Here is a 15184-nt window from a genome sequence, read left to right as displayed (position 1 = left end):
TTTTTTTTTCCAAACTCCTGCATAGAAGATAATCTAATTCTGAAGGATGAAAAATATTGGGCTGTTTGCTATTATATCTTTCCTCATATCTGATAGAACAAAAAGCATCTCTTTATCACTGTGAATTATGAATACATCTGTTTGCTTCTTTCCAAATACAGATTGGAGTGAGTTACTGGACATCTGTAGGGCATTGATTTCATGCTTGATAACTGGTTGTCTTTGACACATACACCTTACTATTTCAAAAATACTGCTGCTTCTTTAAAATTTTTGCAAGCATATTTTTTCTTACTGTCATGGTCCACAGTTATTTCATTTGTATTTGAACTTTTATTACTGCATGTTTGTGTTTCCAAACTGTAATTTGTACTTGTTAACTACATTGCTGCCTTTGTTGTCTTTTTTTAAGTGAGGGTAGACTGCAATCTCATGATTGCAGAGTTTGGGATTTTGTCATCTGGAAACAGACTTCTCAGTTTACTGTCTGCATTTTTAAGCTTAAATCTTTATTTCTGTTTAATTTGTGTGAAATGTTTTAATCTACATGGAGCTATCCTGGGTGAAACCCTCAAGTATATGTTACGAGTCAGGACTGTGGTCTTATTTTACTTTCCAAGTTAAATTGGTTTGTGGTGATTTGCTCATAGGCATCTGGTGGGGTGTTTGTTTGTTTGGGGGGGGGTTGTTCGTTTGGTTTTGGTTTTTGTCTGTGATCAATTTATTTGTTAGAACCTTTTATGAAGGTTTTTCCTTGTGTTCCAAAAGGGCCCTTGGAGGGCAGTGACAGCAGAATGCTTTCCTTGAATATGAACAGCAAACACAAGATGATGGAAATACGCAACAATTTTATTCTTAGAAAAAGCAGAAAATTCTAGTTGTAAATTATAAATAACTCTAGAAGAACAATGCTTGAAATAGGTACAGAAGGAAATGGGTATTATAGGTACAGGAAAAAGTGCTTGAAATGGATCCTTTGTTAGATAGAAGTCTGTTTCTATTTAGAAAGTGCACTTAAATGTACTGTAACATAATTACATTAGAAATTTAACTAATAATCTCCCAGAAGCAGTTCTCTGGAAACCTTTCCATTGTGCTTTTTTCAACTTGGAGGAATCCTTCAGAAACTTTTAGGGAGGAAAAGCACAGGAGGATTTGGCAAATGTCGCAGGTCGGTGCTGGGTGGGGGTCTTGGTCCCTGCAGGCTCTCTGCCTCCCAATCTTGTTGGAGGGTACCCCTAACCCTGGACTGGGGTACTGGGGACTCCTGCCCCAGATGCAACAGCACCCCAGCCTCACCCGTCCTCCACACTCAATCTGAGTGAAGCTGCCTAGATCATCTTCTGTCCTGGGAGGTTAAAGCCAGGGCTTTGTAAGCCTGAGGTCAGTGTTATTCGAGGTCTCCTAAATCTCCCCTGGCCAACAGGGAGTGCTCAGCTGGGGGTGCTAGATCCTGCATCTGTTCTCACTGATCAGGGAAACTGCATCGGATGCTGTTGTGTGGCTGAGCCGAAGTGCCCAGGTGTGCCTGAATTAACTTTGCTCTTCCAATTCTCTAAGGACCTCTGTGTTGTACCCTTCTGTCTGGGCATTTTCTGGTGTCCCAGCAGTGCTGTCTTGTCTGGGGCTTGAAAAAGTACTGCTCTTTCTGACCCCATATCTATAGAGGAAAGAGTGATGGAGTCTTTAATCGGGGTATTTCATTGAAAACTTTTCTTTGCCTTCAGCCCTGATATTTCTCTCTGGTTTTGTTGGGCAATTAGATCCTGTTTTTTGTTGCCAGAGAGATCAACAAAAGATTTACTTCTTTCATCTACCTCTTGGAGGAAGAGAATTTGAAACAAGATTAGTGACTGAGTTTGAAAAAAGAGGAAGAAAAAAAAGTCTTCCATCCATCATAGCTGTTTGCAGTGTATTTTTCCTGAAGCAAGTTAGATAATTCTTTTTTCAACCATATTTTCATTGAACTGGTGAGCATTGTGCCCTCAAGTATAGTATCTGCATCTGTTTGTTACCCGTGCTACATGGCTATCCTTTTCTGTGCCACTGTGGCTCCTGTCTCTAATCTGCACGTATTTCCTCTTCTCTTTAAAGTGTCCTTTGGGGCACAGACCCTCTTTTTGTTCAGTCATGCACAGGGGTGTCTGTGAAGGAGCCCTATGCTTTGCCACAAGACAAGTAATAAATCATGATATCCAGCGTTGTAGGGACTTTCATAAAGCAAGGTCGCCTTTTAACCAGTACTGGGTTGTTTTTTTTACTGAGCACAATGTCTCTGTGACTATTCGTACTTGTTACTGCTGCTTTTTAAAATTCTTTATTTAGACTATTGTTAACCACTTCTGAAGGCTGGAGTGGAAAATGAGTGGAAACATGTATCCTGGTGTCCCCTGGTTACTTTAAACTGAAATTGTGGTGTGTAGAGGACAGGGTTCAGAGCATTTATTGCAGATAAAAATGTCATAAGGCAAGTTTGGCCACACTGTCCTGCTCTGGCTGCCCTGGGTCAGCGATGGCAGACCTGGTGGTGCTACGGGATAAGCATCACCTCCCTAGCGTGAAGCCCAGGAGCTCTCAGCTCTGTTGCAGAGCTGTTCACCTGACTCTTCTGGGAGCAGTGAATCAGTTCAGAGCATTTCTGGGAGCCTACAGGTGAGCATTATTTCAGACTTTTTTTGTGGCTCACCTTGAGATGGGCAGTATTGTGTGTATATGTGTATTATATATACACACATAGGTATGTATACAGTGTTTCTGGAGCAGTATTTGCACAGGCTGCATTAGGGGGAAAAATAATTAACCACAGTGTTTGCTGTGAGCAGGTGGGTGCAATAGGAAACTTCATCACTCAGGATTTTAGTTGTGTTTCCTAGTAAGTGAACCATTTTGTGGAGTTAATTTAATTCATTAGTTGTAATGGTTTGCTATTTTCTACTGAGGAGAAGGGGTATCTGTAGGCAAAAGTATGTGATTTCCCTGAAAATCTGCTTTTACTTGGAATATATTTCCACCTGAAGCAAGTGTGCACGTTTCAGCTCATTCCCCAAATTTAATTCTCCTGTTATTCTTTATTTTTAAGACTGGGGGGAAGTAAATAAAGTTGGTCACTGCTCAGATGAATGTGTATGCTTCTGCAAAGCTCTATTCAGCTGCTAGTATATTTGAGGTGAAATCCTCGGTCTTTTGAGGTCAGAGGGGAGTTACGTCACAGACCTTGGGGAGAGTCATGATTCAGAGGGCTGCAAAGAATGGCTTGCCACAGCCTACTTGTAATTCTTGTTAGTGTATCAGCAAAAAAAGCCTTAGACCTCATGCCTCTTTTTCTGAGATGGAGCTCATAGATGTTATGCTATGGAAATCCTCATCCAGCAGCTGGGGACGGGGTTGTCTTTGTAGATTACTCACAGATCTTGCTCATAAGCACCCACTAGTTTCTAAAAAACAGTGACCTTTAAGGTGTGCGGAGTAGGGGCCCCCAAATTTCATCATGCCATGTAGAAGACTACACTTTCCATTTTGCCTGTTACATATATATCATGCATTTATTGAAGTGTGTGTGTATATAATAGAATATAAATATATATATATATATATAATGGACTGCAATTCTGGGAGGAGTCAAGATCTTAAAGCAGTCTCAGGCTTCTTTATAAAACTTTCACAGAATTATGGCTAGTGGAAAGAACAAATTCTCTGTTATTTATGGCAGAGACTCAAAGGAGCTGTGATGTCTAAAACACCAAGAAAAATCACAGTCATTTATTTAACAATTTACAGTTTAGCCATATCACTTCCTGAAGATGGCTAGTCTTCAAGGTCTGGGTAATTTCTTGTAAAATCAGCTCTAAAGGAGTCAGTCTTGGCCTTCAGTCATGTAAAGCGATTGGTTTAAATGATAAATATTTGAGCCCCTAGGTTTTTATACAGGTATTTGAATGATGGGCTCTAATACTTAGGGAGAAATTCTTCTCTTTTCTTTGCCTGTCTTTTTCTCTGGACAGTTCTTCAGATTTCACATGGTTCTCCTTTCCGAGCAATACAAACTTAAAAATAGATATACTGCTCTGGTAAAAAAGTCCATAAACAGCACAAAGTAATCCTCACTCTGCTGTTCATCATTTCTTTAATAATACAGATATTTCTACAAGAGCTTTAATGTTCCCCTTCAGAGGCTATTGAGGGAACTGTAAATCAAAATTAAACTTTTAACTATGAGGAGGTGTTACTCGGTAGGAATCTATTATTTGCAGTCACTCTGCTCTTCAGCAAAGCTCCAAATACATCTAACCTGTCTGATTTGCATCAACCTTAACTGGATTTCTGAACCTGCTGAGTTCACTGGGTCTCTTCCTAATTTTTGGAGTTTTTGGTTTGGTTTGGGGTTTTTTTGTTGTTGGATTTTTTTTTTTCTTTTTCTTTTTTTTTCCATTTTTTTCTCCTGTGGTGAGATAGAAGTCAAATCTGGGCTTTGTTGCATGCAGCCATCCTCCATGACAGACCTTCTCTGACTGTAGAGGATGCATTTGGGTCTCTGTCTCCTCTAGCTTATCCTTGCCCTGTTTCCTGTAGCTCAGGGGTGCCACCTCCCAGTTCATGGTGGTACAAATGCATGTCCTCAGCATTTGGGCAATATCCATCTGGGGACACCACTAAATCCTATTGAAGTGCATTTTGATGACATTCCTAAAAAAGCTCTGCTGGTAACAGGAAAGTTATTCCAGATTTGCATTATTTTAGCATGGATAAGAATTTAAGCTAGTGTTTAAATGGAAACAATAATAAGGTGTAATGTTAAATGAACTTATGATTTAATATGAAATCCGAAAATGGTAAACAAATTCTTTTTCCTTAATGTTCTTAGGCTAAACCCTTGAGATTCATTAATCTAACTGCCTCTATGATTACACCTACTATGGTGGTTTTATAAAAGTTTTTATCTGAGATTAAAAAATTAACCTTACTAATGGCTACAATAAAAAGCTACAGTGGAGTAATTTAAAATGGGGCAAATTTTGTTATTACTCAAATTCTACTCGCTTCACCACATTAATCTGTGCTGCATTAAATATGAGACTTCAAGGTTGTACAGCAATGTCAAATTCAAAGCTTCTTCCCTGTTTTGGATTTTTTTTCTTTTTTTTTTTTTTTTTGAGGCAGTTAAGTGTCTATTGTAACAGCAGTAACTTTGAGTTGGGTAAGCAATAAATGGCATGGTTTTCCTTATTGAAGGCCCCGCTGTGATTTGTGGTATGTGGATTTGTAAAAAGGACTTGTCCCTGTGGCACAGAACCTAACTCTTCCTTTACTGAGAACACAAATGTCTCAGTGTTATGCACCAGGATCTCAAAGCCTGATATTTTAAGGAATGTCACTATTAGGCTGGAGGGCAAGTTTAGCATAAGGGTTGGTTATACATCTTATGCACTGCAGTGCAGGGCTTTAACTGCAGACACTTTCCCTATCTGTGCAGTCTTCCTACACTTGAAAGTTCATTCACGTGAAGGAAGCCTGTGGATTTAAAGAGCAGTCATATCAGAGTATCTTCTTGTACGTGCCTTTCGTTACAAATGAGATGATCCACTGCAAAAGAAAAGATACTTGGGAATAGCTTTTTCCCATGATGGTGCCTAAATATTAATGTAGTTGCATTCAACCTTCGCCTTGGAGACAGCGTTTCATCTGTCTGTTGTTCTCAACTTGTTGCTTCTGCTTTAATTAAATTCATTAAAGTGATGTTTAGCTCAGGCTGGGACTGTCCTTCTGACCTCTGATTTGAAGGTAGGTTGCCATGTGTTTTTGAAAAGCACGTTAAATTCAGCCTCCCTTCCTTCCTTCTAAAAATCTTTTTCTTCCTTTCTATGACCTTAGCTAACCTTTTCTGAGCTGATTCAAGTCTACCAGCCCAGCAGAAACCTCTCTTTTCTCACCACTCCCCTGCCCCAGCAGGTTCAGTTTCTTTGTGGACTACTGAGTTGGCCTGCCTCATGAAGGGGTCCAGCGAGCACCAGAACTGGGTGCAGGTCCAGCAGATGAAACGTGGCTGGAGATAGGAGGGCTTGGTTGGGGCGGGAAGCAGAACCTACTCTCCCTTCAACTGCAGTGACCTGGGAGGTTGGCTTACCCCAGACCACTACCTGTTAAGCAGCATGAAGGGTGCCCCTTGGTGATGCCTTGCCTTGCAGTGTGCTCTGGTGTAAATATTAGCTGCAGAGGTATTCACCTCTCTGTAAGTGGGGGATTTGTGAAGGTGAGGGCTTATTGAAAGAAACGTTTGTTGCAATTCTCTGACTATTTCCCATCACTCACTAATGAGGCAGCGGCCCATGAGTTGCAGAAGATGGGAATGGAGGAACAGAAAGAAAGCATATATTTCTGTTGCACTGCTTTCTACTGCAGGTCTGGTTCAGTTCAATGCCACGTCTGCCTTCTTGCCTCTCTCCCTTTATACGTCCTCAGTCACTTCCTACTGTCAGACTCCTCCATAGTACCTCATAGTTACCATCTGGTTTCTGTGGTCTTGCTCTTTTATCGCTTCATCTCCTTTCCTCATAGGGCCTTGTAATGACCCATTTCCCTCATGAACACCCATCCTGAGATGCAAATGTATCCACTTCAGGTTACCTTCTTTCCTCTTTCTGTTGATATTTCACCAGTCCTCTTTGCCCATTATCTGTGACTTTCTTTTCTCTTTAACCCTATAGGAAGAGCTAATCTAATACTTAGAGAGTCTAAGAGAATCTAATACTTTTTACTAATGAGAAAAGCTTCTCCATATTTTGAGCTAGGGTTTGGGAGAGTGAATGGAGAGAAGAATGGTATTTACTAGCTGAGCATGGCAAGGAGGTGAGGAATATCAGTGATATGAATTGTGAGCAGCAGAAGTGCCCCAGGATGTAGCTGGCTGGTGCTTAATCCTCTGGCTGCTGTCCCTGGGCTTTCTGGGCATCCAACGGGTGGTGGAAAGGGCCTGCATCACCCTTTTGAGATCTGACCTCTAGGGTGTCTAGAAATGTGGAAGGGGGAGATCTGCCATGGAAATAAAAGGTACTTTCCAGGAAGCTGGTGCTTGGGGGCAGAGGCCTGTTTCAGAGATGTGCCATTTGGGACTTGGCTAGGCTTTTTGTTGTGCTCCTGTTTCCATCCTTGGCTGTGTCACCTTGGCAAATGCACTGCCTGTGCGTGGGTTTGGCTGCCCCTATAGAAGACCCCCTCTGTGTTTAATACACCGTTCTCCCGTGTCTCCTCTTCATCATGGGGGAGGGTGTCAGATATAAACATGCTGCTGAACATCTATTGTATTTTCACTCACATAACCTGGGAGCAAATCCCTAGCAAGTGTCACTTGAGTGTTGTAATGGAGGTAGATTAAGCAATTTATGGAACCATAATATAGTTGACCTCAATCTCCACATAAAATTCACAGGGAAGGGTGTGAGGTTTGGGTTGTTTTTTTTTTTAGCTTTTCTTTGGTTGCTATGGCTGGGGTGATGCACAGCATTGTGTTTCTCTTCTGTATTTTTTTTGTATGCTCCATCCCACTGTATAAGAGGATGCTCTTGCAGTTTGTGAAGTCTGTCCATAGCTGGCTGTTTGCTGGGTAAGGGGGATCACTGCTTCTGATGAAGGTGCCCAAGGAAAGTTGCAAATTGTTTTTGGTATCTCCTGTAAAATAAGAAAGCCCAAGATATAGCCTGGGGGGACGTGGGTATTTGATTCACATGGGGAAACCCAGGCTGAAGCTACATTCTTCACCTTCTGATGATTATATCTAGTTCTCTTCTTCCTTTCCCTAGCAGATTTTGGAGTGCTTAATGGAGGAGATTAGATAATTTTCCCATTTTTATAGATGAGACAGCAATCAACTGAGGCACAGAGGGGAGAGCCAGGAGTGGAGACCAGCACAGTCTGGCTCCAGCCTTGCACTGGTGATGGCTCCAGCCGTATGGCCACACTGGATGCCTTCAGTCTTCATTTCCTCCCCAGGGGAGCTGGATATGGATGTTGCAAGCATTTGCTGCAATGTCTTGGCACCAGCCATCGTCTGTAGGATGCACCTTTAACCCCTCTGCAGGCTGAGAGTAGAAGAAAGGCTTTTCCACCCTGTCCCCCTAGAAAAGATGCAGAGTTCTTTGCTATTTATTTTGTCATAAGCATATGTAGCGAAAGTGGTGGCAAGAGAATAATATGTCCATATTTGTATACTAATCACAAATTTACAGAGAACTTTGGACCAACCAGGTTTTTTTCAGCTTGTCAGAACTAGATTGGTATTTGTGAACAATGAAAATACTGGGGAATGGGAGTATTATACATTGGAGAAAAGTTCGTTGTCACTATCTTTAACCTAAGTTTTTGTTTGCTACTAATATTGTTGAGATCAGAGTCCAGGTATAATTTGGATTAAGGAAAAAGGAGACAGAGAAGAAGCACTGTTCTGTGTTTGCATGCTGCAAATGAATGTACCAATGAGACTTTATATCTTAATAGGGAAAAGTAGGGCCCTGATTTAGAAAAGCACTTAAGCATGTGCTTCTCTTCAGGGAGTGACAGAGTCCTATAAGGCCTATTGACTCAACAACTGAAAGGGATTTCAGCTTGTACCCATACCTGAGTAGGTATCAGAATAAAGGGAGGGGAGGATTTTTTTATTATTACTTTCTGGGTTTTGGTGTTTTTTTTCCCCCACAGAGTCAAGGTGAACCATGGGAATATTAAGTACTGCAAAATTACAAACACAGAAGCATTACTCCAACTTCGTAGGAAACCTCTTCCCCCAGCACGTTGTGTTTGCCTTTGGGAACAGTAAGTCAGGTATTTAGCTGGGAAGACCAAACCATGTGCAGAGCTTGTGAAAATAATTATCTCTACATTTTGAGCTTTTGTTTCACCGCCCTTAAATATGGACTGAAATTTCACTCTGAAAATTCTGAGCCAGAACATGATTTTGCTGGCTAAATTGCATATAAAACCTAATTAAAAGCATCATCCCACACTTTTCTTTTAAAAGTACATCTACTACCATCATGCCTCTAAATGTAACAGAGCTCAACAAGTCTCTAGCAGCCAAGAAGACATGTAATTTAAAGGCTATTTCAGCATTTGATTAAGCACACAGTGATAACTACAAGCCCATGCCCTGCAGGCATGACAAGAGGCAATTATGTTCTGAGGTCAAAAGCGAGGGGGAGAAAAAGCACAAGATTTTGATGACTTACTTAATTTTCCAGCTCCTGAAATTAGCAGAGACAAAGAAGTTCTAAATCGCCCAGATAAAATCCTGTCATTATCTGTTGCTGTTTCACCCTCTGCTCTCACTTTGCCCTGCAGAAGCTCAGGAGGATGATTTTCCACCAAATGGCTGCACTTAGAAAACTCAAGTTGGCACATGCTTAAATGTTAAAAAGAGTGTTTTTCAAAATCTTTAAGTTCTGCCATCTGTATTTAGATGGCTGGCTGCACATAGGATCCTGGAAAAAGACACCTGTTTTCCAAAGTAGTGAGCAGCCATCAGCACCTCTTGACTTCAAGCCAACAATTAGGTCACTTAGGAGATTAAATAAGGAGCTCAGTGAGAGACTGCAAAGATAGGGAGCTGCTCAAAGGAGAGAGAAGTGTATTAATGAATTAATACAATCGTGCTGTGTATTTCACAGATGGGCTTTGATGTATCTTATTTCATAGCAAAAAGCAAAAAAATCTTTGCTCCTCACAGGAAAACCAGTAAGAAAGTTTAAGTAAGATTATCATATAGGGATGCAACATCAAGAAATATCCAGGAAATGAATGTTGACTCCGTGATACCACAGTGAGGTGTCTGTAAGGGAAGGCTGCCCTTCTTATGGCAAGCAGTCGAGTGATTATGTGAGAAACAAAAAGGTAAATTCCAGTAAACAGAAAGCCACATCTAGATATGTTTGCATGTGTCCAGAGGTTCTTTAGTGGGAAGTAGAACATGAGCTGTTCTTTTTGGAGACAGGTGTTTGCTTTTGGTTTGGGTTTTTTTTGGGGGGAGGGTGGTACTGGGGACTTATATTAATGCAATTCTAGTAGTTCAATGCCATGAAGTCTTGTGTACGGGAGAGATGCCCAAGATACAAGAAATGTGCTCTCACACCTGGTACAGAAATGTGTTTAACAGCTTTTACTAAGGCTCTGTAATTTCATATTAACTGTGAAGTCCTCCACCGGAAGTCTGAGGTACTACATCATCATTGTTGATAGAGTTGCTGTGAGATTAGGATGCTATCTTTGCCCTCAGATAAACTTCTATTTCAAGAAAACTGTATTACTGGTATCAGTTCCTAGTGTCTTATTTCTAGCAAAACACAAGAGTTAAGATTAGCTGCATATGTACAGGATTGCTGTTTGACAAATACACCAGGTTTGTACCAGTGAATTCCCAGTTAATTTCTGTGATTTTAAGCAGGGTTTTCCTCAACCATCACATGTTTAATGTCTGCTTTCTTTGACAGTATAGAATAGTTATTGCAAAAAAATGCATAGGAATTAACTGCAAAAATATACTTTCTGAAGCATGTGAGTCAGCATTTTGAGCTTTGTTTTCTATAGTGGGAACTGTAAAAAGTAAAGTAGTATTAGCAACTGTCTTTGCCATTTCTGTAGCCTACGGTAGCCTCCCAAAGAAAAAGATTCAAATTGCCCAAGAACTGGGCCAAACCATAGCTCCAAACAGCTAATATTGACTGTAAACCTCATTTTGCCATTTCTTGGCAGTTAATAGGAGTCCTCTAAGTGCATGGCAGGAGGAGGGAGGGCACTTGGCCTCAGCGTTCTGCCAAAAGCTGCTAGAAACCTTCTGCCTCCCGTGTCGCCAATCTGCTCAGGTTTAGTACAGAAGAGGCTCAAAAAGAGAGCTCACCACAGCTCTTTTCCAAAATCAGCAGCCTGGCATCAGAAATTTTCTGGTCAGCACTGGACCTGTGAATGCTAAAGGTGATGCAGGCAAATATAAACTCTCCCCCTGTTGTCACAGAGTCCAGTGTTTCACAGAACAGAGGCTGCTGCAGGCTTCTGTGGACAGATCCTTTTAAGTGGACTTAATACCTCTTGATGTTGTTTGAAGGGCAGGCTAAAATTGCTGTGTTTTGCTGACTCTGCCTTTCTGATGGGCTTATCTCTTTGATCAAATGTTGTCCCTAACTTTATGCCCCATCCTTCTTCCACTCACCTTGTCGTTGATTAGTGACATAAAGGCAAGGGTAAGAGCGAGGTATTGCACCTCAGAGGTTCACGCTTGTCCTCTTGGTTTCCCTCCTTCTGTAACAGAAGAATTTGGTTGTGCTAAGAATTTACTGCATTACACAAACGTATGGTGCAATATTATCTCAGAGCAAAACTATTTCTCTGATCGCGGGGAAGGAGGACATCTTACATGATCCAAACCCTAAAGCTATGCTAATTGTAGAAGCTATTATTCAAGAATAAATGCGTGTTTGTCTGGGGAGTTTGGCATTTAATCCACAACTCTGGCACATCAGTAAGGATCTGATATTAGAGTAATCCCTGCAAATTTACAGAAATGGGAATGTTTATCTGTCTAATAATACAAATCTAAATGAGACAAGTGACAATAATAGAAGGCTTCACGGAAGTTAGTGTAATGTGTTGGATTGCTTCCTGCCAGACAGACAGACAGAGCAGCCTTGATACAGTTAAGGGTTATATCGAGAAACATCAGTATGCTCTTATTTCCATAAGCAAACTTGGTGTGCATGTACCATGTGGAAATTTTATTGGACAAGACAACAGTGCATTGGAAGGGATTTTTGGTTTTGGGGAGGATATTTTGGTGATTTTATAATGAGGCCAGGGGGCAAGTGAGTTGTTGAAAGATACTCGGTGTCAGATGGACCCTGGATCTGTTACAGGGTTAAACCTTCCCCGACTGCTCTGTGACCATCACATAGATATGGGCTTAGTTTATATGTTGAGTTTTGTGGTTGGAAGTAGTACAAAATGGAGCCAGAAGGGCACACCATAACTTCAGCTGGAATCCTTTCTGGTGTGGATGAGTTTTCATTCTCATGGAATGAGGAAGGGAAGGGGCTGGCTTTTGTTTCAGCTCACGGCTGGTGCACTCAGCTGGAAAACAAGTATTTGGTTCCCAGCTTCACTGTGGATTTCCCGTGAGATCTTCTGGAAGCCGCATAACCCTTCTGCAGCTGAGATGAGAAAGACGATGCATAGCTACTTCATAGGGATATTTGGGGGATTAATACATTCACGTTTGTCAAGCTGTTGAAGATCTTTGTATCAAAGAGGCTGTAAAGATGGGAAATATTATTGCTTGTTGTCATGTGAGTTTGTTTACTAATGCTTTAGGGCTTTGTTTTCAAGGCATCTCAAAGCATGTTTCTTTTTTCTTTTGCAAACTGTAGCCTGGATTTCTTTTAAAACAGGTAAGATTTCTGAGAGCTCTTTAAATTAACTTTACAAGTATGCGCCAGTATTGAACATCCAGGCAGATGCCATGCAAAGCTGAGACTGAGCTTTAATCACCCAGTGTCCCATATATTGGCCTTTCCATGGAAAGTATGACTGCAGGGCCCAAACTTTGGGATGATTGCCAGAACCCGCAGGCCATCCCCCGGCACACTGCAGGCTACAGCAAAAGCCATTAGGCTCATGTTTTCTAAGGACCAAGAAAAGGACCAGGAGCAATGCAGATGTTATTACATCTGCAGTAGGACAGATGCAGTCTCGCTGAGCAGGTGGGATCCTGGTGCTTGTATTGCTCATTGTCAGAAAATTTCCCCGGGTTGATCAAGTACAACACAGGACTGTAATTTTATATATCAAAGCTAACTAGCTTTTCACCTGGTAAGTAGAAGTAATAACAGTGCCATAGTTGCTATTTACCTCTTTCAGTAGGGGATTTCTAAAGCCCTGTATGAAAGGGATCATTAGCTTATTTTTGAGATGAGAAAATCAAGTCGCTGAGTGAAGAAGTGATTTCTCTGGGCAGCCAGCAAGCTGGGGATCGGACCCTGTTTCTGCAGACCATATCTCAATGGTATCAAAACTATCTCAGTACAGCATATGGATAAAACCTGCTGCTAAACGTTGTTCTGCTTTTAATCCTAGCCTCAGTGTGGAAAGTAAGTTTTTGCTGTGTTTCTGTGTTAATCCTTGCAGCTTTCAGCCGTGCCCCAGTCCCCATGGCTGTGGTCCGAAGGGAGCTGTCCTGCGAGAGTTACCCCATAGAGCTTCGCTGCCCGGGAACAGATGTTATCATGATCGAAAGTGCCAACTACGGGAGGACTGATGATAAAATCTGTGACTCTGATCCTGCTCAGATGGAGAATATCCGCTGTTATCTGCCAGATGCCTATAAGATTATGACTCAGAGGTATAGTATTTAATATTGTTTGTTTGCTGACTGTTGGTTTTTTAATCCGGTATGTACACACCAGTTTGTGTGTGTGTTTGCATAAGAAAATGCAGGTACTTAGTCTGCATGTGCACAGAATTACAGCTATCATTGCTAAACTGTGGGTTTAACAGAGCTGGGTTAGCATCACACAGTATAAATAACATTTGCTGTAAGTACTACTATCTAATCAGTCATCTTGATACTCACTGTGTCCCAATTTTATCTCTGAAATTACCTAAATATCAAGGCTCTTAATGAACATATAAGTGAAGTCTTTCTCAAATGCACATTCACTGTTTTTTGTGCTGTGTTCAAACAGATGGCAAATAATCTTTAAATAATTAATATTTTGTGTTCAGAATAACATTTACATTTTTCAAAATGCAAAGAAAAGTCTCCATCATTCATCGTGTTGCCAGGCTTTGTTTTAGGGAGGATCTGAATTCCCAATCAAGGACTCACATTCACGTTGGTTTTGCAGAAGACTTGCTAATTTTCTGTATAATAACTATTGCTGTTAAGTGTGGCTGCTGCATCAGGAAATGGTAACTGAGATGCATGCCACATAGACAGACTCCTGTATTGCAGAGCCAGGGCCCAAAAGTTTATTCCAGCCTAGAGGTATACTGATTATGGAAGGCCTTTAACTGTTGCTGAATTTTTCAGGGTATTTTCTGGCACAAGAGGTGTTGTGGGAAGGATTCGTAAGCCACAGTTCTTGACATGTAATTGCATTCAGTACATTTCTCCTAATAACTACACATGAATAATTATTCAGTGCATTTGGCTGTTAATTAAGTAGTAATAAAAATTACTATTTCAGGGTATTAATAATGGTATTGACATAGGCAAAGTGTTGCTAATTGAAGTCATGACAACAGTGTTTGCATGGTGACCTAATGGCTAAAGCAGTGTAAGGTTTTAATGGAGTATCTTGCTATTGTTTGCTCTCAGACATTTTGCACTAAAAATGGAGTTGTGTGAGCAACAGAAGAGAAAGCGTGAGTTTCATCTATATTTGACATGCTAACGGCTATTTTTGAGCTCCTTTTAGAATTGCTCCACGTCAAGGATTTAGATCTCAAAATCCTGAGAGGTCTCATGAAAAATGTCCTTGTCGCTGCATATGGCTCCTATAAGCCCATTCTTTAAGTTAAACCTCCTTGCGTAGCTGGTTGAAGTCTTGTTTTGTAGGATTGTGCTGGTTACATTTTCAAGACAAGCAAAAAGGGTAACAACACGCCATCAGCCAGTCCCTTGGATTCGGCATGGTTTTAGTGGAATTACTGTAATTCTCCTGTTCAGGTTGTTAGTGGCTTCAAGCAGAAACCCTTAATCCTCTGCATATTGGCAGAATAAAACCATGTCATCCCCTTTGTGGGCCATTACAGAGTACAAAGTATTAATATTTTTATATATACGTAGTAATGTCCTCCAGGCACTAACTTCCAAGCCAAATGCAGACCTCTGCAATCTTCTGGTCAGTCCCCACGTGTACCAAGCCTGCAATAAACATTAGCCCTTTGGTCAGGGAGGGCACATAATCATGTTGTGGGCCCACAGTGCTGGGATGAAAACTCATGTTGATTACTTGGCTCCAGATACCATCACTGCGGACTCAAATGGCTTAGCAGAGAGTTAGCAGGGAAGCGCATCTCTGGGGCAAAGCATCTCTGTTTTTCCATTTGGGAAAGAAAGTGGTGCTGCAAAAGATGGCCACTGAGGGGGAAATTTCTTGCAAGGGAAAAGCAAATCCCTGCTTTCTGAATATTAATATCTGTGGGGCCTTGC

At 41.2% G+C, this 15184-nt stretch overlaps 1 protein-coding gene across 1 annotated transcript in view; it reads left to right on the top strand.

Annotated features, from left to right (window-relative positions):
* Nucleotides 1-12579: 12579 nt before the first annotated feature.
* The window catches only part of LPHN3 (latrophilin 3), a 273474-nt gene continuing 270869 nt past the window's right edge, over nucleotides 12580-15184 (top strand). Inside the window, exons 1-2 of the mRNA XM_010561460.1 lie at nucleotides 12580-12703; nucleotides 13156-13369. Of these exons, the coding sequence (XP_010559762.1) occupies nucleotides 12580-12703; nucleotides 13156-13369 (338 nt within the window). The remainder of the gene's footprint in view (nucleotides 12704-13155; nucleotides 13370-15184) is intronic.

This window comes from Haliaeetus leucocephalus, unplaced genomic scaffold (assembly GCF_000737465.1).
Source record: "Haliaeetus leucocephalus isolate CR32 unplaced genomic scaffold, Haliaeetus_leucocephalus-4.0 Scaffold145, whole genome shotgun sequence".
NCBI lineage: Eukaryota > Metazoa > Chordata > Aves > Accipitriformes > Accipitridae > Haliaeetus > Haliaeetus leucocephalus.
This window is presented reverse-complemented; position numbering and strand designations above follow the sequence as displayed.